At 31.8% G+C, this 24,915-nt stretch overlaps 1 protein-coding gene across 6 annotated transcripts in view; it reads right to left on the bottom strand.

The window, feature by feature from the left end:
* LOC134714799 (homer protein homolog 2-like) overlaps positions 1 to 19,918 on the bottom strand; it is a 48,027-nt gene extending 28,109 nt beyond the window's left edge. The window contains exon 1 of one of the 6 annotated variants that reach the window (XM_063576377.1): positions 19,780 to 19,918. In XM_063576377.1, coding sequence (XP_063432447.1) covers positions 19,780 to 19,790 — 11 coding nt within the window. In that variant the 5' untranslated portion in view covers positions 19,791 to 19,918. Of the gene's footprint in view, positions 1 to 1,958; positions 2,289 to 12,469; positions 12,526 to 14,776; positions 15,015 to 19,779 lie in introns of those variants that run through there. The other 5 variants (XM_063576367.1, XM_063576368.1, XM_063576371.1 and 2 more) reach the window with 5 other exon arrangements.
* Between the last annotated feature and the right edge of the window lie 4,997 nt (positions 19,919 to 24,915).

Raw genomic sequence — 24,915 nt, 5'->3', positions numbered from 1 at the left:
CCTATTAAATGAGGAATTTTGACATGTAACAAATCAAGCTTTATGTCCAGTGGCCAATATTTCACAAGTTCAGAAGAATGCTATAAACTGACACTGAATTCTCATTATCATTTAATTTGAGCCTTTTTAAACCTACTGGACCAAAGTTGGATTACAAATACATGACAATTCATGAAAGAATGGTATAAAAGATTTATAGATTGTCTATGATGTTTAATTCCTTTATTTATCATACAATATTAAAATTCAAATCAGTTTTTATTTTGAAGGTCCAGTGAAATAAGCCCATTACAATGCTTATTTATCCTGAATAAGTCTGACATGAATATTTATATTGCATTTCATTAATACCAAATAATTCTATTGCTCCATTATAAAAGAATTTCTTAAAGAATATCATTTGTAATTCAATAATAGTTATGCCCCTGAGTCTCATAATTAAATCTCACAAACATAAAATAAAAGTGAATTCCAATTCATATTAATATTGTTGATCAATAATGAAGAAACATACTAAGCAGCCATCATTTAAGCATCAATGTACCAAAACAAGATGGATCCCGGATTTGTGAATTTGGATCATAATTTAAAAGGTCAATCAATCAATAATCAAGAAAGGATTATAAGAAAGGTTTCATCCTTTGGTTTATTTACCTAAAATTAATCAAAATTATAAAATGCTGTGAACTATGGACTATTAAGGAGAAATTACACTGGACCCTTGTCAGAAATTTGTCATGAAGTAGAAAACAGTATGTGGATCAAAATAATCAAAAGAATTCATCTAAATTGATAATTAAATAAATCATTTAACACATAAATAATATTTTAAATGAACACCTAATAACTGTTAATAATCAGTCGTGTGTTTAACGATGGATGTAATTAGTATAGATTGACCTATCTTACACAGGTGACAACACATTAAAGTTAAAGTCTTTAACAGACATTTTATGGAAGCCTATTAGGCTGTATGTAATAAAAGGTATTTTAGTCATGGGTTATAAAGTTATAATAAGTTTAGAACAAGTTGTTAAATTCTATTTCTGGTTCGACATCAGTACAAGCAGGCTTTAAATGCAGCAAACACATGCAATGATATGCAAGAATGCACCAAATACATGTATGCATAATGCCAAATAAATACATTTGCAAAGCCTTCCACGGATCCAGCAAACAGATAAGTTATGTTACATGCAAGAATCCAGCGAATACATAAACAAAGTCCTCTCAGGATCCAGCAAACACATAAACTGTTCACAGCAGCAGTGTACATTTTCTCATGAGGGCCTTATATCAAAGGACTATGGTACCCTAATGCTATATTTTCTACCATGGTGCTATCTTGGATGATTAAGTCATAGAATGTATAGGGGCCAATGTGATGCTATATTTTTTTTTTGGAAACCAGTGCTATGTTAAGTTTATATGGTGCTATTTGAAAATTGTGAGGAGAACAATGGCAAGGATTCAGCAAACACAACTATACAAATTAAAGCCCTCCAAAGATTCGACAAACAGATAAATAATAATGCACTACAAAGATCTACAGTAGCAAAAACAAACTTAAGAAAGAAAAATCAAATATTAACTTTTAAAAAAAACATCAGACAGAATATTTTTTTCTAATTATGAACATTTATCGACATTATTGAATAAATGATCAAAATGTAACATAACATAAATATCAGTCCCTATCAATTATAAGGTTCATTTGTAGTTCTTTACTTCCAAACACCCATGTTAGGCATGTATAGACATAGTTATAGAAGAGAATAAGGTTTAACATATGTTAAATGTCCACTTTATAAAAAATTATTTGCATTTTGATACAAATTGTATTGAAATTATCAACCCAAACAAAGAAACTTGAAAGACATAGTGTAAATTAATTGACGAAATTTAAAAGACAATTGCAAACATAATATTTATATGGTACAAAAATTCTGTGAACTTACGGAAGTTTTCTTGGTCCCATCTGAACCATCCTGAAAGCTTTAATACATCCCAATCAATACAATACAATAAGTTTTATCGTTTCTTTGATCGGGTAAGTATCAAGTAACTTCAGTTCATTGAATCAAAGGATCAGTGAACCGAATACCAGTTTGACAATTATGATCCGTGATAAAAGGTCCTGTCATCAATAGGTTGTTACATGCCTCTGTAGCCCATATATAAATGTGATTAGGTCTATAATGGTCACCAAACTGACCAAACAGCTAAAGCAAAGTTTTATCCCAAGACAAAAAAAAATCTTACACAAAGCTAAATTAAATACTTGTGATAATAAAGAAAAGATTGTCGCATTTTGATTGTATGAATGGAAACTGTTTGTTTTCTTTGTTCAGAAACAATTTGATATGAATTAGAATTGATATAAAATGTAAACAGACTATTTACACCTGATCATGATATTGTTAGGATTAAGTCAGAGTTAAAATAAACATGATTAGGCTATCCTTTCTTTGGACTAATACCACCATGTAAATGATTACAAACAATTATAGGTAAAAGTCAATGGCAAAACAAATGTTATAGGAGTAAGAGAGTATAGCCGAGGAAGTACCAGTATAATAGATCTAAGTCTATACAAATATGTTGTCATTCTGTGAAAAATGTGCATTGAATGGGTCAAAAACCTTATTTGGCATGTATATAAAACGGTTAAAAAACATAATTAACCAAAACTTTGATAAGGGAAAGGCAGACATAGAGACAAATGCACAGATAGGGAAAAGAACACCCCCCTACAATAATAGGCTTGGGACAGAAATAACAGAATATGTAAGATGTACAGCAATGAAACAAATATATCATCACAATAAGTTTAAATAAACACAACTGGCGGCACCCATATATAATTTAACAACAAGAGTCCAAGAAGATGTCAAATATTTGTAAATGCATTTGATTAAGAAAACACATAGCTCACAAATGTCAAACCATGTTTACTCCTGGTTCTTTATATATGCATGCAATAAATAAACACATAGACATTGATGACCTCTAACAAGGGACACAGGGCCAGTAAATGCTGACAAATGTATAATTTGTTAGTATCAATTCAGTTTAATATTTCTTTTCAACTTTTTGAAAACTGAGATAAACTTGATACAAATATCTTCTAATGACAATCAAACCTCGACTTATTCAGAGTAAATATGTATCAATTCTAACTAAAAATATCAATAGGCCTATTGTTACGGCCAGAAATCGCCTTTAAATTGTAGCCAACAAAAGACACAAATCAATAGTAAAATTTAACAATATTTAATATACAAAAGTTTACAAAAGGTATTACACAAATATTACTGTTAACTTAACTGTCAAAATATGAGTCCAATCTGTTATCTTTATCTGTATCCGGAAATCTTTCGGAATCCAATTTGAATATTACGTTCACTACTAATGTCACACTCCAGTATGATGTTGTTTGTAGAATAAAAGTGTCAATCCAAATGCTGTGAATACTAATGTCTATCAATGTCTATGTCCAAGTTTAATTATGAGAGTTTAACTTTAGTGTCTGTATATATATAGTTGTGACGGATTATTCTAGAACACGCTAGAACGGAACATTGTGGAAAATCCTGGAAAGTTACAACGGAAGTTTCTGGAATAACGTAGAAGTTTAAATTACGCATCTTTTATTAGGATCATTCTAGAAAGTTCTAATCATTCTGTTATTGTTCCAGTGATTCCTAAACTGCACAGTTATAAGATTATTTGGTAAACAACTATCAGGCCATACAAAACAAATTAGGCCAACATAAATAAACATAATAATTACAATATCATAACACCTCCCCCCTTAAAAGAAGTTTTAGTGTAACAAAAACTTATCATGAATAATATGAACAAAAATACATAATATATACAAAGTGATTTAATAAGCTCTAGATAAAGCATCAGCTATTACATTATCTTTACCCTTAATATGTTTTACAATTACATCATATTCCTGTAACAATAAACTCCACCTAGTCAACCTCTGATTCTTGTTTCTCATTTTATGCATGAAGGTGAGAGGATTATGATCAGTATAAACAAGAATAGGATATACAGTGGGATTCAAATATACATCAAAATGTTGAAGTGCTGACAACATTGCAAAACACTCTTTTTCAATAGTTGAATAATTTTTCTGATGTTTATTTAATTTCTTAGAAAAATATGATATAGGTTTTTCAACATTATCATCTGTCTCTTGATATAAAACAGCTCCTATTCCTACATCGCTTGCATCAACGGCAAGTTTAAATTGTTTTTCAAAGTCTGGAGTAATCAGAACTGGACTATTAATTAAAAGTGATTTGCTATTTTCAAAAGCGTTTTGACAATTTTCACTCCAGATAAATTTAGAGTCTTTTCGTAAAAGATGAGTCAATGGTTGAACAACAGTAGCAAAATTTGAACAAAATTTCCTGTAAAATCCAATCATGCCTAAATATCTCATAAGTTGTTTTCTATTTGTAGGAGGAGGAAATTTGGAAATAGCTTCCACTTTAGCCATTATAGGTTTTACTTGACCTTGGCCAACTGTATGCCCTAAATAATCAACAGTGGCCTGACAAAATTCACTTTTACCAAGATTAACAGTCAAATTTGATTTTGACAATCTATCAAAAGTATCATACAAATGTGTTAAATGCTGTTCCCAGCTATCACTACATACAATTAGATCATCAATATAAGCATAACAACAGTCTAAATCTTTTATAACATTATTGATCATTCTTTGAAATGTAGCTGGAGCACTTTTCATGCCAAACGGCATTACAGTATATTGAAATAAGCCATCTGGTGTAACAAAAGCTGATATTTCACGAGCTCTCTGTGTCAATGGAACTTGCCAATAACCTTTCAATAAATCAAATTTGCTCACAAATTTTGCTTGACCAATATTGTCAATACAATCGTCTATCCTTGGAATCGGATAGGAATCAGATTTTGAGACTGAATTTACTTTTCTGAAATCAGTCACGAAACGAAAGGTTTTATCTGGTTTTGGCACAAGGAGACAAGGAGAGCTCCATTCACTGTTACTCGGCTCAATAATATCATTGTCAAGCATATATTTAATTTCTTTTCTCATAACTTCAAGTTTGAGTGGATTGAGCCTGTAAGGATGTTGCTTAATTGGAGAAGCATCTCCGACATCAACATCATGACAAACAGCAGTGGTTTTGTTTGGCACATCTGGAAAAAGATTTTTAAAAGAAAATACCAAAGTTTTTATTTCTTCTCTACGATCAAAAGACAGATGTGCAAGTTTTGAATCTAAATTTGACAAAATTTCTGAATTTTTCAATCTAACTGTCTCTTCCATAGATTTACAACTAAAAGTTGGTTCAATTACATCTGGTTTGTCATGATTGTTCTCAAATTTAACCATGCCTAAAGTGGCAACTGGTTTACTATCACATGGTACATTAGTACGCTCAAAATATGGTTTTAGCATATTAATATGACACACTCTATTTTGTTTGCGCCGACCTGGAGTTTTTACAATATAATTCAAATCATTAATTTTACTCTCTATTGTATAAGGACCACAATATTTAGCCTGTAAAGGATGTCCAGGGACTGGCAAAAACACAAGTACCTTATCACCAGGCTCAAAAACTCTGTCCCTGGCATCTTTATCATACCATATTTTCATCTTGTTTTGTACATTTTTCAAGTTTTTCTGAGCAATTTGACAAGCAGTATACAGTTTTTCTTTAAATCTAGATACATAGTCTAAAAGATTCAAGTCAGTATGTTCAGTAAGCCACTTTTCCTTAATCAATTTTAACGGTCCTCTTACAGTATGACCAAATACCAATTCAAAGGGACTAAATCCAAGGGATTCTTGAACAGCCTCTCGGACCGCAAAAAGTAGAAAATGAACTCCATCATCCCAGTCTCTGTCAAATTGAAGACAAAAAGTTCTAATCATGTTCTTCAATGTTTGATGAAAACGTTCTAAGGCACCTTGAGATTCTGGATGGTAAGCACTTGATCTGTACTGAGCAATCCCTAACTGGTACACGACTTGCTGAAATAAACCTGACATGAAATTTGATCCCTGGTCGGACTGTATAGACTTAGGAAGTCCTACTAATGTGAAAAATTTGATCAAAGCTTTGACGATAGTAGGTGTCTTGATATTTCTGAGCGGAATAGCCTCAGGAAAGCGAGTAGATGTACACATGATTGTCAATAAATACGCATTTCCGGTCTTGGTCTTTGGTAAAGGTCCAACGCAGTCAATTAAAACTCTGCTGAAAGGTTCGTCAAAGGCTGGAATAGGCAGAAGTGGTGCTGGTGGTATTTTCTGGTTAGGCTTACCAACAACCTGGCATATATGACATGATTTGCAGTATTCTGCGACATCATTTCTAAGTCTGGGCCAGTAGAAATGCTGCAAGATCTTAAGGCAAGTCTTCCTGATACCTAAGTGTCCAGCCAAGGGTGTGTCATGGGCAAGACCAATAATTTCTTGCCTATAAACTTTAGGCACCACCACTTGGTACACCACTCTCCATTCCTCCTCTGGGGTAGCATCAGGAGGCCTCCACTTCCTCATTAAAATGCCGTCCTGATGGTAATAGCATTCGGCCACTTTATCTGCTTCGTCCTGTGGTTGAGCTCTCAGGCTGAGCTGGAGAATCTCAGGGTCTTTATGTTGTTCTTCAGATAAATTCTTTCGGTCTAATGAATGGCTGTTAACGTCTGGCCATGGCATAATAACATTCTTGTTAACACTAGGTGGTTTTGTAATGGCCTTTTCTGAGCTACCAGGACCTTCAATGTCAGCTATAAAAGTGTCAGAAAGGTCCATGTAATCAAACTTGTCTTCTTGCAAATTCTCATTTTGTTGTTTTCTAGCCATCGCCCTAGTAACAACACAAGCTGGATACAATTCAGCATCATCTTCAGGTGATTTAACATCCACCACCGGTTCACTGGTAACAATTGGTTCAGCAACCACTTTGTTCCTAGCTAGATCATTTCCTAGCAATAATGTAACACCCTCAACAGGGAGATTAGGACGAACACCCACAATAACTGGTCCAGTTATCAAATCTGACTTCAGATAAATACGATGGAGAGGAACATCTATACAACCTAACTCTACACCTTGTAACAAAACGGAGGCACCAACAGAAGTCTTCTCGGACAAAGGCAACACACCTTCTAACAATAAAGACTGAGAAGCTCCAGTGTCTCGTAAAATCTTAATAGGCTGAAGAGTGGTATCATCAACAATAGCAACAAACCCATCAGACATAAAGGGTTTATATTCCTCCATATAATCACAAAAACTGGACTTAAAAGCCTGACTCGCAGGACATTCCAACGCACTGGAAATGTAAGGTGTCGTACATGCACTGGTCTTCGGCTTATTATCTCGTTCATTCTTCTTTTGGAGTCTAAAACAATCAGCCATCAGGTGACCAGTCTTCTTACAATAAGCACAAGTCAGTGACTTCTTCTCAAAAGTATCAAATTTTGAACTAGACATATTATAACTGGACTGACTCTTATTCTGTGGAACAGGCTTACTATCAGTATGATCAGTGCTTTGATTTTTGTAAGTTCCACTGGAAGTATTAACATTTTGACCCTTGAAACTTCTTTTATGTGAAAGAGTATAATTATCTGATATAACAGCTGCATCATGTATTGACTCAACAGTTTTGTCGTCTAAATGTGTTTTTAATTCTGAATGAACACATTGTTTGAACTCTTCTAATAACATCAATTGTCTTAGGTGATCAAAATTGTTATTTGTTTTCTTTGAAGTAAGCCATTTATCAAATAGATCTTCTTTTTCCCGAGCAAATTCCACATAGGTTTGCGAATCAAACTTTTTATAAGATCTAAATTTCTGTCTATATGCTTCTGGTACTAGCTCATAGGCTTTCAAAACTTCCTGTTTCACAGTGTCATAATCAGAACTTTTTTCTGATGGAAGTGCGGAGTATATTTCAGCTGCCTTACCCTCAAAAACACTTTGCAGCATCGTAGTCCAATACGGCATTGGCCATTTCAAATTATTAGCAATTTTCTCAAACTGTGGAAAATATTTGTCGACTGTTTTTTCACAAAATTTTGGTACCAAACGTATATTTTTTGCTGCATCAAAATAATCTGATTTTGGCTGGACTTTAGTGTTGCTTTCTTCTTTGACCATTTCAATTTTCAGTTTTTCCATCTCTAGCCTTTCTCTCATTTCAAGTTCTTTTAATTTAAATTCATCTTCCTTTTCTTTTTTATCCATTTCCAATCTTTCCTTCATTTCCAGTTCTTTTATTTTCTCAGTCTCCTTCATTTCCAGTTCTTTTAATTTAAGTTTATGTTCTAATTCAAGCTGTTTTAATTTAAAGGCGTCAACATTTTCGACCTTAAGATCAAGAGCCTCTTCACCTAAAATTTCTGATTCAACTAATTTGTCAATAACCAAATTTTTTATAATTTGTTTTCTCATAGATACTTTAAAAACTAATTTCAATTGTTTAGCAAGCAACACTAATTCCTCTTTCTTTAAATTATCAAAACTCTCCAGGTCTGGCGTTTTCAAAAATTTACCAGCATCAAATGCCATTTTGTAGAATTTTGTTGGCTAGTTATAATAAAAATATTTAACAAATTTTGAATAAAATATGTTCAGTATCCCGGACGAGCCCCCAATTTCTGTTACGGCCAGAAATCGCCTTTAAATTGTAGCCAACAAAAGACACAAATCAATAGTAAAATTTAACAATATTTAATATACAAAAGTTTACAAAAGGTATTACACAAATATTACTGTTAACTTAACTGTCAAAATATGAGTCCAATCTGTTATCTTTATCTGTATCCGGAAATCTTTCGGAATCCAATTTGAATATTACGTTCACTACTAATGTCACACTCCAGTATGATGTTGTTTGTAGAATAAAAGTGTCAATCCAAATGCTGTGAATACTAATGTCTATCAATGTCTATGTCCAAGTTTAATTATGAGAGTTTAACTTTAGTGTCTGTATATATATAGTTGTGACGGATTATTCTAGAACACGCTAGAACGGAACATTGTGGAAAATCCTGGAAAGTTACAACGGAAGTTTCTGGAATAACGTAGAAGTTTAAATTACGCATCTTTTATTAGGATCATTCTAGAAAGTTCTAATCATTCTGTTATTGTTCCAGTGATTCCTAAACTGCACAGTTATAAGATTATTTGGTAAACAACTATCAGGCCATACAAAACAAATTAGGCCAACATAAATAAACATAATAATTACAATATCATAACACTATAGCTTAAAACATAATGGTGTATGAAGTAGACAAAATTAAGTGTATTCAAGTAGATAACAAATAAAACAGGATGTGCATAAAATCAAACGTAAGAAATATTCAATTTAGTGGTGGAATGTTGAAATAATGAGAAAGCACTCAAACTTTTCAGTCTAAGTCCATTAAATTCAAATTCTAGAATATTAATAATGCACTATACCAGTTTTACCTTAGGATGTGCTTCCAAAATTAGGCAAATTGTCAAAGTAATACTGTTTATTATACAGACAATGGCTGTTGTTGTGTTCACCCCAACACCATTAAGTTTGATAAAGTATAAATAAAGCACCTAGTAAATTTGCAAAGTTTCTTCATGATACTCTTCATTGGGTAACCATGAGGACACTTGCAAGGTAAATTTTTAACAAGCTTTGAATTTTTACGACATTATTCCTATTTCTGGTTTTCAAACTCTGTTGAGATATTGTTCATACAAACTTTTCATACAAATTTTTATCGAAATATTACATGAACTTGATGGTTGAAAACATTATGATTATTGAAGAAAGATCATTTCCACACACTTTGCATTTGCAAGGACATTATTCCCATCGAAATCTATAATAAATAAAATTGGTTTTAAACATGATCACAAGATGCTTTTAACCTCACCTTTAAATTGTATCAAAATCCTCCACAAAGGTTAGGTTGACCATGTTTGAAATTCAAAAGCAAATGCTTAAATGCCCTGAAGGCAATATAATATTTTTTTAAAAACAGAACATTTATTAAAGTAACAAAAACAGACCACTTAATATAAATTAAATGACTTCAACGTTAACATCTTGGAATTAACTTCACTGAACAATTTGCTGTTTATAAGGACAACATCGAGCTCGTTACTTTGATCACGGCTGTATAGCAAGGCAAGGTTGTTAAAAACTTCCTTTGTTGTTGATCATGTCTATCTTAAGCCAATTCAACTGAATGTAAAATTCGTCAAGTATATGTATGCCTAAATTAGGCAACTTACAACTGTAATTCTGTTATACTTATCCTTTCTGAGTATATATATATGACTATATTTAAAAACGAACCAATGAAACATCTCAATTATCATTTAGCTTTCATGAAGATTGATCTCATGTGTTTGGTTTTATTAGATTTTAGCCTAATGCATTGCACTCATAGTCTCATTGTTGCATCAACTAATAGCATTCCATATATTATTAATAACCTGTGAAATCTTATGAAACTATCATATATAAAGATTAAACTAAATATCAATAGAACCAAAACAACTATTAAACGATCTACATCAAACCTTAAGTTCATCAAAATTATAATTCCTCTCCAAAAGGCTTATATTTTAATACCAAAACAATAATTTTTCAACCCCACTGAAATATTCACTACACAAAGAATTTAAAAATAACCACTTTAATGACACTTGAATTAAACAGTTGCTCTTTATACCTACAATGTCATTAAAATTTAAAATTTGTACCTAGCATTTAACACACTGTACAACAAATGTTTATTAGAACTCAAGCTGAAATTAGGATAGATTTATCTCCCTTACATTGAAATTCTAATTTAATATCAAGTTTAGCAGAGTTGTCTCAAGGGAATTACTTTTAATTAAGCTTTTGTACCTAAAAACCTGAATAGTAATAATATCAAAATTCAAGTCTACTTGCAATAGTTTGTCTAGATTTTTTGAATGATTGAGGATTTACATCTGACACAATAGAATTTAGAAGGATTGGAATATATATATATATATAAAATTCATAGGGAAGTTCAAATTTTTAATAATGCGAGTCTAAATAAATGCATGGTGGCCCTCTACGGAAACCCCAAATTAAAGTCAAAAGTATATAATACACAGAGCAGGATTGCTATTTGGCTTTACATATTGCTAATCTTGAGTGCTTATTAAACTAGAATGTTATTCAAAAGCTGCATTTGTTTCCACAACAAAATCACTGACTGAAATACTTGTGTGTGAATCTCTTTATCAGATAATATCAAGAGGAGTGCCATACAATTAGAGAATAAATGTGTACATTCAATTTACCATAACTGATAATGCTGACAGCAAACAACAAAATAATAGAATTTTAGAGCATAATTTTAGTAAATTGTCCTCTTCTGACACATTAGGGTTTATGTCTCAAAATCTCAAATTATATTAGTAAGAACACAATCAGCTAAAGTAAACAAGGCCATGCTATTAATCTATTTATTGAGAAGTTGTTATCAATTTCAAGTCAAATTTGTCCTCTTCAGTCCAACCTATTACTTAATTAGGTAAACATTTTAACTATGTACTTCAGAATTGTCCCATAAAACTAACAAATATTTTCTTCTTTAACCATCAGGCATCTTTCCTATTACCTTAGCTTATATCATCAAGTTAAGACTACACAAACAAGAGGATTAGGGTATTTTGACAAGTTTTAAGTCAATCCTTGCATTGACAGTTGGGTAATAGAGAGAAAACTGACAAGAGGTCTAAGTTACTCTAAATACAATTGCTGGAACAGAGCTTTCGTAACTTAATGTGTTTCAGCAGTAAAATTAAAACAAATCAAAAGCAGGTAAAGTTACATAATAATCAGAGCCCAGCAATGATTCAAAGCCTGGTCAGTTTCAGTCATTCCTGGACATTCTTTGAAGGAAAGAATTGATTATTGATGGCAGACTACTTATAGAGTGTTTGGAAATCCTCAGTTGCAAGATAACTATCCCTACAGGGTTAGATTATGCATTCAGATAAATATCCAGTGGAATTTTCGGTAAATCTTCATTCAAATAACATTTCTTAACAAGGTCCTATTATTTATTTTTTTTAATTTGAACAAATCATCAAAAATTAGTAGTTCAACAGTTGAAAACATATTAACTTTCAAGAATGATAACTTACTGGGAATAAGTTACAGTTTTAAATACATTTATTTACTTTGACTCCTAAACACTATCTATCAACCAACCTCCAAAAAGGATAAGAATTAAATAAATTCCAATTCCATTTAGTGAAGAAAAAATCCATTAATCCCATTAATTAAAGAACTGATACAACAAAAAGAATATATATAGCTAAAAAGATAAACAAAATAAGATGCCAGTTAGAATGTTTAGCATAATTAAAAAACAAAAGTTATTAAAATCCTACAAAAACAAATAAAAGTACCTCATGTGTTTGTCTACCTCTGCATTTTTATTGGATTTGATGAATTTTAACATTTCCTAAAACAATAAATAGCAAACAACGTCATTGGATAAATACTAGAAAATTTAGTTGTATTACCAAGTATATCTGTCTCCTTATGAAATAAAGATACCAAAATCTAAAGACTACAGGCAAAGGACACCTGTTTTAATAAAAATAAGCTATATATATTCTAATGTTACATGTCTCGATCTGAAAATTGGGGAAAAAAGTTTAATAAAACGGTGATGATTCATGTTAACAACTGATTCACATACATGCAACACGTTGCATCAATGAATTAAATTACTGTAACACATCACTTGCACATTATTATGCATTGTATTTCCTCCTTTTTTCCCTTTGAACCATAAATAAGTACCTAATTTTGAATTTTCTGAAGTTTCAAATCTCAACAAAAAAATCTGACTGTTGCTCTTTTCATGCTTTTGATTTCCTTTACAGTTTGATCAAGAAATTCATCACAGATTTCCCAATATATTATGTTTATCTATTTCAATAGTGATGTCCACTCTTTGGTTTTATTCCATGGTATTTGAAAGTTTTACTCCTTATTACAGTAAATACTTTAGGTTTTGATTAAAACAAAGGTCTGTAAAGCAGTATTTATTCTAATTTTGAGGTAACTTCTGAACAGTCTACATAGTAATACAAGTTTTTAAGAAAGGATAAGAAAAAGACTAATAGTCATTAGTGATTGAACTTTACAAACATAGTGTCTTAGATAATCCTTTCCTTGATAGACAGTTATACAGAATATTTTACCAACCAGATATGTTACATTTAATGATTTTAGCCCAGTACATACTTTTGTAGTAGTGTATATACTATATACATACAAATTATGAATTCCTGAATAAGCATAAAATATTTTTCACTGAGCAGTAAGAAGCCACCAGTCTATATAAGATATCTTTTTGCTTATTGAATTTAAGACAGAGAATTTGATAATCTCAAAAGTGCTGTAACTGTGAGTCAGTGGTTATACATTTTAATTGTAAATGTGAATATTTTATCAGATTATATGTTTTTATCGATTTCATCTCTGGGTAAAATAAGTGCATTGAACCCTTTAATATAATAATATTGAATTGTATAAAACATTTGGCCCAAGGGGATATTTTCATACATTCTACCAAATTACCAAATTTTAGTTATTGCCCTCACATAGTAAAACTCCTATGTTTAAAGCATGCATAAAAATACATAACTTGCTGTGAATAGCAAAAAGAAGATATGGTATGATTGCCAATGAGACAACTCTACACAGGAAACCAAATGACACAAAAATTAACAACTATAGTTGAGTCTGGTGCTATATATGCTCTTTGAGGTAGTATTGTTTTCATGACTGGTCTTTTTGCTTATGAATAATCCTCAATTCAGCATCAAAACACAGCCTTACAGATTCACATATGGCATATATGTACAAGTTAAACATGCATGGGCAAACAGAAATTTTAATCTTTTATGAAGATGTTTTAATAGACAATCTGGCTGAAGGAAAGAATGCAGCAAGTAAATTAATAAACACACACAGAAAATATAAATCATTTCAGAACATTTGCATATGAATGCTCAGTTTTTATATACAAATGTATAGGTATTTGGAATCCCTATTGGCTCATGAGGTACATGGTGATACAAGTTGCAAGATATTTAGAATACTACATTACGTATACATTTTATATATATACCAAATTTTTTGTTCACCAAATTGATTGAATGAGAAAGATATGTGGTATTTTTTGGTGAGGGGTGAAGAAATTACCTGTGTTAGGACGGTTAATTCCATGATTAAATATCACTGGACAAAGTTAGAAAATTGTATGCTTATGGTAGAATTTTATACAACTTGTTCTGTTCGAAATATGAAGCATGTAATGTACAACTATTGCACACTTCTCAGCAATAGCATAGATCGTAATTATTTGTTTCTTGATCAAAGCACCATGCAACTTGTATCATTGTATTACTGACAGGACCTTAAAATACAGTAAGATAAGGCCAATCATATTACATGACATTCCAGATGTTCAAATGTTGGGTCCCCCCCACCCAAAAAAAGCACTTCAAGTTAAATGAACACTGCAATGTAATCATGCATGTATTACTTGCTATTTCCTTTCCTTTAAACCATTACATCTATTATACCCTATTGCTCCTTGATTGTCTGAAATTCAAACTATGAATGGAAATTATCATAGTATTGCCAGTAAATCTTCACTATGCCTATTCATAAAAAAAGAAGAGAAAGTTGTCATTTACCTGTGAATGATCACAGCAACAGGTGGTGTAGAAAGTCCACTCACTTCTTTCATCTTTCACACAGTTCTAATTAAATTTCACCTTCACAAATATAAAATGGCCAAGAATTTGAGTAAATATCTTTGGCAAACTAGTTAATAATTGATGATATTTCTGTTTAAAACATCATTTCCACACCAGTAACTATAGAAGCCTATTGGGTATGGATTGTGAATAGACAACAATAGGTGATGATCAAGATAGTCTATAGGCTAATATAACTTCATTTAAAAACAATTTATACTAAGGAACATTATATATTGCTGTATCATACAGTGTCAGGTGATAAGGGAAATAACTCTGACTGACTAAATAGGACTGAAATCAATACAATAATTGGGTACATAGTATTTAAAAAATGCAATTATTTATTACATATTTTTAGTGTTCTTTTTCATTATTTAAATACCTTGGATTATCTCAATTATGTAATTTGACAGTGAAGTTTATTTAAATTATCAAATATGTATTGAATATTAACATAGATGTAATACTTATGATATTAAGTTGGAATGTTGTCTTGTGTTGATTTTAATAATACAATAAATACTTATCAAAGCAAGTCAAGACAGATTAGTAACACTTCTTAGTGAGTCAATAAAATACTATGCAAATATTGCAGCATTTTTAGCATATATATGTTAGGGCTCTCAGGGACCTGTGTCACTTTTTAATATACAAATGTTAAAATACAATTATACATTATAATTGTAATTCATTTCTTTTTTTGAAATAAAATAATTTGTTATGGCAAACTTTCTTTTATCAGATGATTATATGTAATAAATACATGTAAGTGCGTGCACAATTAATGCTTTACTTCAAATTAATAGACTAATAGTCAAAATTTAAAAAAAAAGCAAATTTAAATCTTTTTACTTTTAATGTTGATACAAAGTTTTAACGCTTTTCAAAACATGCATATGCTTAAGCTTCTACAATTTTATTCAACAGATCTTTATGAATAAAAATATTATTTCAGAAAATAGCCAGTTCATTCAAATATAAAATCTGTCGTCACTGAGGTTTGAGATTTATACAAAGACTTTATATATAATTAAGTCTGTACCCCAAAAAAATACTTGATAGTCATACTAATGCGTGTAACAACACTGTAATACATGTAATGAGCAAATGAGTTATTCTCATTTACACAAACCAGAACATGGACACTAAGAGCCTGGGTCAGAATATGACAAAAGAAGCATCTACAGGACCCAGACATACCTTCTCTTGAATTTATATCTTTTAATTAAAAAATAAGGGGACAATTATTTAATAGTATGAAAAGGAGAATTTTGAAATGAAAATTCATGCCTTGCAAGAACTAAATAACCTTGCCCAATACAGAATGAGAATGAATAATTTACCCAGCAAAATACATAAATTTTGTACAAAAGCATAAACAGATTTGCCTAAAATTAACAAGACTCACAAAATGTGCAAAAATACCTCCTGCGCTTATCTTTGAAGCAATGTAAAATGGTTATCTTCTTAACATATAATACATATATGAAGTTCAACAAATAAACTTCTATACAAAACAAATATCACATAAAGTTTATATCAAACATATTACCTATAAATATTGTGAATGTTTTGTTTTATAGACTTACAAATATTCATGGATTTGAGCCTATTTTGACTGCAATCTGTCCTTATTTAATCTATACTGAATTGATAGTGAGCCCTGGGGTGTTGCTGGGGTTCTGCTTCCCCCACGATTATCATATAATTTAACTGAAAAAATGTATGACCTTTTCATGATTTATTGTGCAAGTAAAAATGTAACCTTTTCCCATATTGGTTGGGTTTCAGGTAGTGTGTTGAAAAGTGGAATATTACTTACAGCAAGACTTTCGGATGTGGAAAGATAAATGACAGGGCTTTTCATATCACAAGAAACTTTATTGACCTTATCATACATTTCAGATAGTTTTACCCTATTCTCACATTTTCAAGCTAAAAAATGTAAATTATTCCAGCCTCACATACGCAGGGGCAGATACAAATGTACAGCCATTTTCAAAATGGGGAGGGGGGTTCAAACCCCCAGACCCCCTCAGATCTGCCCTTACCTATCATATAGTAAGTGGTCCCCACTTAGAATACATTGTTTCATCATGATGAGTAAGGATTGATTGTAGTGACACTGACATCCAACTACAGGTGAAATCAAAATTGACAATGATCGATTAAATATAAGATTTTTCATGAAAAAAAAAAAAAAAAAATTTATAGAGCACAATAGAGGTAGCCCATTAATATATATACAAAATAAAAATAAAGATTGCCAAACAACCAAGGAATATATGATCTAAAACACATTTCTTCAAGTATTTCATACTGTGCAGTTCATAAAAAAAAAATCATCAAAAAAGCATTCTTCTATTTCTAAGATGTTATAAGCTTAAGGAAACAATAGGCATATAGAACGAAAATTTTGTTACAAATAGATAATTGTTCAATCAAAAGTTGTTAGATAGTTATCAGTTATAGTACCTTGACAATTTAAAGTTAGCAGGTATTTGTCAATAAACAAAGGTATTTTAGATTTACAACATTTCATTAACTCTTAAATTGTTTTATATCCTATCAGTAGATACCAGGTTTATCACACTTCTTTATTATTTCCTTTCATTCCTTTAACATTTAGATTTACATGTCTCTTTTTCTTAAACAGACTCTCCTACAGAACCAAATTCAATAATAAAAATTTAATACAAATTTTACAACCAAGTTTCATCTAACTGTTATTAATAATAATTTTACCACTGTTTAAAAAAGTGGGGGTCTTAAATTAGGGTGTCTGTTTGTTCGATCATCCCTTTGGATCAATTTATTCAAAACCAAAACAAACAAATTTAAACAACTTTTAAACAATTTACTTGTCAATCTCCTATTTTAATTTTTGATCCACAAAATTTCTTGCATTTTCCATACTAAAATGTGGACAACTTTATTTTATATAGGGGTGAACACAGATCTTATATAATTAGACTAAGTAAATTTTGAACAGATTTCTGTTGCAGCAATTATGCAACTTTAAAATATTATATGCAAGTTTGGGCATCATGATCATTTGTTAAGCCTTAAGGAATTGAAACTTATTTCGGATGAATAGACGGATGGACAAAGGTAACACTTAATGCCCGCTCTGCTGCAGCGGGGCATAACAAGTAACACTTTATCGGGGCTGACTCATGTTAAGAGAGAGCCATATCTCTTGCACGTTAAAGACACCCTTGTAGATTTCAAAAAAGAGTAGGCTAATGCCGCTACAAGGCAGCACTCGCACCCGCAAAGTGGAAAGGGATTAATATAAGTTGTAAAACTTGTTTCCCAATCCACTATAAATAAATATGTTTAAACTAAACTAACACTTTATAAACATTTATAGCAGACAGACTCCTACATGTACATACATTACAATTACAATTATCACTGGATTAAAAGTTTGTTTGGGACAGACACAAAAAGAATAAATGCATGAAATATGGCAGTGTCAAGATTATTAAGGCAGATCTCTTACTTTCTTTTTGAGCCTTAATAGACACTTGTAATTCTAATGTTGAAGAACTAATGTTATCTTTAGCATGTTAAATAGTGCTTTGTTTGTGTTGGGATACTGTCCCTTTTATATACAATACAAATCTCCTTCAATCTTACCAGAAACATGTACTTGAACTAACAACAAAATCAAGGGAGATAACAGGCTTTAAACAGTATAATGGTAATTTTTTAATCAATAGAAACTACTGCACAAGAAGATTTCCAAAGTTTAATATGCAGAAGAAATATTCATTAATCATTTGTTTCAATTGCAAACAGCACTCAATGCCACAGTGTTCTCCCCAGAGCCTTTCAGCATCATGGTACATGTAATGTGATGGTTAATTTCTTGAATGTGGTCTTATATAAATTAGTTTTCTTGTAGATTATGTGAACACTTGGCTAGCGAAGATGGTTGATGCAGTTCAGGAGCCTAAGCATTTCCGAATATTTATCAAGTAAACATTTAACAGTATATGGTTGGGGTTCTGCTTTTTATATCACAATAGTTGATTTATCCCTGCCATTAGACTTGCTACAATTCCCTTTCTATTTTTTCTCTCTTACTAATTTATATGTTTACTGATAAGTGCCAGCCTACTGATTGCCCTTCCTCCTGCAGATGTCAGTATAATTGTAATCTCCAAGTTATAGCAGTAAAATTATTAAAGGGGCAAAATTAAAAAAAATAAAGAGACAAAACATAATTAGGAAGGGACACGTAGCAAGTCTACCCTGCCATTTATTGTCTGTTTATATGATATTGATGGAATACAAGTTTATTTTATTGTCTCCTTACATGTATATACAACTATTGGCTCCCCCTTAGGGCAATAGTTGCATTTTGGGTGACAATTAACTTACTATTCCACTCATACCCAGTCAATAAGTATACAAGATATTTACATGTATATAAGCTTGTTTGGCTGGCGAAATATAGTATTGCATATTTCTATTTAAAATCTAATAGAACTTCTCAATTGGCTTGCACTTGCTTACAATCATTAATATATATTTTTTGTCCAAATAACAGCCCAATAATGTTAGATTTGAAAAGCAAATTTTTGTTTTCTTTTGCACAGATAATCAGAACTTGCGCTACTGAGATGTTGTGGCAACAAATTGCCTTGCATTATGCACTGCAGCCCAGTTTAGGCTAGACCACTCGACCTCCAAGGTTGCATCATCAACACCTACTCAAATAAACTAACTTAGGCTAGAGATTTATATATATATATATTATAGGACATCTTTTCTAGATCTCGTCCCTCATAAAATAAATCTATGACTGATTGAGACATGTTAGACATGTTAGACAGTTTGACAATTTATGGTTGCAAAATTCCACAAATTTTACAGAACTTTTAACGATTATCTATTGATTGATTTGAATTTTGCTTTAATCATCTTACCCAAAACTCATTTTGCTCTTCGTATTAAAGCTACATTGTACATCCTTTCTTCTGTTCTGTTTACAATTTTCTAACGTCCCAACTGTTAACCGGAAACGCACTAGGCAATCAAAGTGTTAAACAGTAGCTTGTCAACGTCTGCGTTCTTCTTCTTCTTCTTCTTCCGAATACGTTTTGCCTGTAATGAATCGGAGAAGCATATATAATATTCGGAAATCTATTAAAAAAAAAAATGGACAGAATATAGTACATTATATTCAAACCTTAGGGTCCTTGTAACACTTACCAATTCAAGATTATATTTTTTTTGAATATTGGTCGAAGCAAGGATTTGTAGGCCTATAGTGTATCACTATACAAATCCTTGGCATGTCGAAGTTTTTAAAATGGCAGTGGCTATTTGACCGGCACCGCCGGCAAAATAGCAAATTTGCTATTTAGCCGGCTCTGGTTAAATTATATCTCACTGGAATTAAATGTATGAATAATAATTAAATATCAAAATTCTATATTTAAAAACTTTTGTTACTGTTACTCATATTATAAACACTTAACATTTTAACTATCAAATTAAATATATTATAAAAATCAAAATACAACAACAACACAACTCTCCTTCAGAAAAAAAACCTATCATGTACCTGTATATGGCTTAGGGCAAATTTTATGTAATTTGAAAAATATTACAAACCAAATGAGCCTTTTTCAACTGATTTTTATAGTTCGTTCTTATGTTGTACTGTTATACCACTCTCCCAGGTTAGGGGGGTGGTTGGGATCCCGCTAACATGTTTAACCCCGCCACATTATTTATCATATGTGCCTGTCCCAAGTCAGGAGGCTGTAATTCAGTGGTTGTCGTGTGTTTATGTGTTACATATTTGTTTTCGCTCATTTTTTTTTATATAAATAAGGCCGTTAGTTTTCTCGTTTGAATTGTTTTACATTGTTATATCGGGGCCTTTTATAGCTGCTGACTATATATGCGGTATGGGCTTTGCTCATTGTTGAAGTCCGTACGGTGACCTATAGTTGTTAATGTCTGTGTCATTTTGGTCTCATTTGTTCTCATTGGCAATCATACCACATCTTGTTTTTTTTTATGAATATGTGTTAGTGCTTTTCAACCTAAATAGTTGGCCAGTATATAGTGTGACAATAGATGATACAACACTTAAAAAAAATTGAGCTTAATGCACAATTCAATTTCTACAAAGAGTTTGCATTGGTTATAGAAAATTATGAAAAGTAACACATGAGGACTGCATTAAAATGATAGTTACCCAGAAGCAATATACTGGTAGATACTACTTATAAGACAAATAGTTTGAGAATGCCACTCTACTTAATAATCAATGAAGATGGGAATGGACAAAGTGAAATAGCTGCTATGTTTTTACTTACACAGGAGGAGGAATTTATACTTTCACTATAGTACTTGAACAATTCAAATTAAAGAACAAAAACTCGGAAAATATACGAGTTATATTAACTAACAAAGACATGACCGAAAGAAATGGTATTTTAGACAAGAAGTTTCAATAGAAAAATTGTGGATAACAGTTGGTGAGAAAATTAAAAGAGAAGAAAAAGAACCCTATCTTCATATGCAACATATGCACACATGATGCAGATTCAAAGGAAGTCAGTGTGATGTGTAGTTCCTGTTTGGAGAGGCATCATTTATCTTCAGTTGTGCTAGATTAAAACAACTTCCAAAGGCAAAGAATTTGTTTTGTAACAATTGCAAATGTTAAATCATGTGTCCTTTCAAAATTCGCAGCAAACAACTTTTAATATTGTATTTTTTTAGGATATAAGTAGTTTTACATAACACTGTTTTATCGCATGGCAGGATATTTAAACCATAGATTTTATACAGATTTGGACATCTTCAATATTTTGTTTTTGATTGTACTGTATTTTTAATGCTTGATATTGTGATCAAATGATTTTTAATTATTATTAAGCTTTTTTATTCTCTACTAATCACATCAATGCACAGTTGTATTCAGTGCCGGCTAAATAGCAAATTTGCTATTTTGCGAGTGTCGGTCAAATAGCAAATTTTGCTATTTAGCCGGTGCCCGTCAAATAGCAAATTTGCTATTTAGCCGGTGCCGGTCAAATAGCCACTGCCTTTTAAAATATATCAACATTCTAAATTTGGGGAAAATAAGATTTCACCAGAGACATATATACACATATGTCTCAGCTGATTTCACCAAATCTCAGAGCATCAAATAATGAAAATTTTAAAATTTGTTGAGCACAAAATATGTATGACACATGTGCACAAACTTACTGTTTGCGCGCGTAATTGTTATTTTCATATTCATCTGAATAACTTGGCCATATATAATCATAGTCTATATACTTTAGCTGCTTACGTAAAAGTTTATTAATATATATTGTTATTAAAACATCCTATATTTACCCTGCTATTAGTTTTTAAAATTATTGAATAAGTAAATGTGATTGTGATCAATTCACGGGGAGGAAGCGGGAATATCCAACATTCCTATGGTATTTTCGTATGCTTCAGGCTAAAAAAAATGTTGTAGGCTATTTGTCCTATTAGAATCGAAATAATTCCTTCATGTCTTGCTCTATGCTCATTTTAACATGGGTAAGCATTATATCTGGCCATAGTTCACACCTAGATAACGCTCAGTGTTAAATATCGACAACTATAATGCCTGCCCATGTTAAAATGTGCATAGAGCATGACATTGATTGATTGATTGTTGGTTGTTTTACGTCGCATTAGCACAAAAAGGCTATATCGCGGCGGTATATAGACCATGACATGAAGGAATTATTTCTCAAATAACGAAACGAAACAAATCTTAAACTATCACTAGAAAAGATTACTACGTGAAGACCTTAGCATATTATTATCGCTGGAGATTTCAACTGCCCAGACATCGACTGGATAAATATGGAGATAAAAACAGGAGCCATAGAAGTACAACAAGTATGTATCTCAAGTTTGTTTATTTGCAGACGACTGCCTACTCTATCGAGAAAGTAACAACACAAAAGACCATCAAATTCTCCAAGAAGATCTAAATCCTTTGGAAGTATGTGCCCTAAATTGTGGAATGAAATGTAATGCTATATATAATGAGCTTCAAACAAAAATCAACTTGACGCACACAGTCTATCAACGTAGACAATCACATACTAAAACAAGTAAAAAAAAATCTTACCTAGGTCTTAATATATTTAATGACCTAAAATGGACCAGCCACATAGGGAATACAATTCAAACAAGGCAAGCTGCACACGAGGGTTCCTGAGAAGAAACTTACGCCAGTGTCCCCATGTCGAGTGCAAAAAGCTAGCGTACTTAGCCATTGTAAGGTCCTTACTATATAGAATACGGTGCTGTGATCTGGAACCCATTCGCCATCAGGGAAATAAAAATAAATAGAAGGCATGCATCCAGAAAAGAGGAGCATGTTTTATCTTGCATGATTATAAATCCAGAGAAACTGGGTTCGTCACAAATGACTTGTTTTATGTGCTGTTTAAACTGAAACTACCACCTCTCCAAGAACAAAGGAAACATCAGAGGCTATCTTTGTTCTACAAATAGTTTGAGGGATTATGCCGGCTATTGATACAACTTACTACTTACAAGAAATCAGAAACAAACGATAAGTCAAGGCAAATTTTTTAAGTGACTTCCAATATGCAAATATAGTAGAAAGACAAGACACCAGAAATCATGCAGATCATACAAATTGATTGCATGCAAAACAGTCATTCGAAAGCACTCTTTAAAAAATAAAATAATTATGCAGTGGAACCATCTGGAAGAGAATATTGCATGTCAAAAGACATGCAGTTAAGGTTTCACGGCTGTCCTCCAACGGTTGGACTAACCAAACAGCTCTCCTTCCAGTGCGCATATATCCGCGATCAGATATCCAATGTGTAGCATTCAGATACAGGTACAGAGAAAACGAATCACGGCACATGAATCATGATATGCATATATAAATATCTGTGGTTTTAATTTTACTTTGGGGCTCATTTTCTTATTTTGTCATTTGCATATCATTAAGAATTAATAATAATCATTGTAACAAATTGCAAATTGAGAAGGCTCTACACCTTTGACTATTTGGCAAATGTCAAGGGTGTAGAATCTTCTTGTAAATTTATTTCCACGTTTATGGTATTAAAACTGGAATTCTTTGCCAGATTATGCCTACAAGTATTCATATGAATTCAAAATAAAAATTTGAAGTGAAAAACACACAAAGAGTGAAACCAGGTCAATGTATGAACGCATGCAGATTTTATTTTTTGTTTTAATTTCCTTTTTACGACGTTTAAATTGTGATTCATAGGTACAGAGACATGTAGTATATGTCTCTGATAGGTAGTACTAAATGGTGTAAAATTTGTATATGTAGGGGCCAACTCACTGGTTTGAAGCCGGAAGCCCGCCCCATTCATGCTTTAGTGATTAATTCCCTAATTTATCAACCAATTTTTCAACCATAAACGGGGACCGGTCCCCCGTTAATGGGCCACTCTCTAATGATCCACCTCTGTTTGCCGCCGATGTTTTGTGAATAAAATTGAGAATGGAAATGGAGAAACTGACTGTTTTTTGTGTCTTATTGTGAGTTCTATCGTTATTGCCTTTGAAATTGGATTTCATAAGGGTAATACCTATGACACCGTATAATATGTAATACGTTAACGTTACAGTCGTGCAAGTCGAGAAACGTAATAAAAGTAATAAAAGTGAAGCAAAGATGTCATAGGCTTTTTTTTATGTTGACAGCAGCTCGAGAAAAGACCGAAAGCCAAAACGTAGAACTTATGTTATAATTAGCATCATAAATATGTCCGTCTTTAAAATTATTGATGTAAATATAATTCACTGTCTACTACCATTACTTGAATTTAAATAATTTGTTTCCCAACCATGTGAAAATGCATATCAGAGGGAAAACTAGTATCTCAATTGTTTGTAAAACAATTGAAAGGTCTTTCCTGTAAAAGTGATGTTTTCGTTATGTACTTTGTACGACCTTTCGTTTGATATACGACAAGCATACCTTCTGAAACTTTTCAGTTTAACACTTAATGACCTCATCCGCCTACATTTTTGAG

Source organism: Mytilus trossulus, chromosome 4, assembly GCF_036588685.1.
Source record: "Mytilus trossulus isolate FHL-02 chromosome 4, PNRI_Mtr1.1.1.hap1, whole genome shotgun sequence".
NCBI lineage: Eukaryota > Metazoa > Mollusca > Bivalvia > Mytilida > Mytilidae > Mytilus > Mytilus trossulus.
The sequence above is the reverse complement of the archived record's forward strand: the minus strand, read 5'-3'. Positions and strand labels throughout refer to the sequence as shown.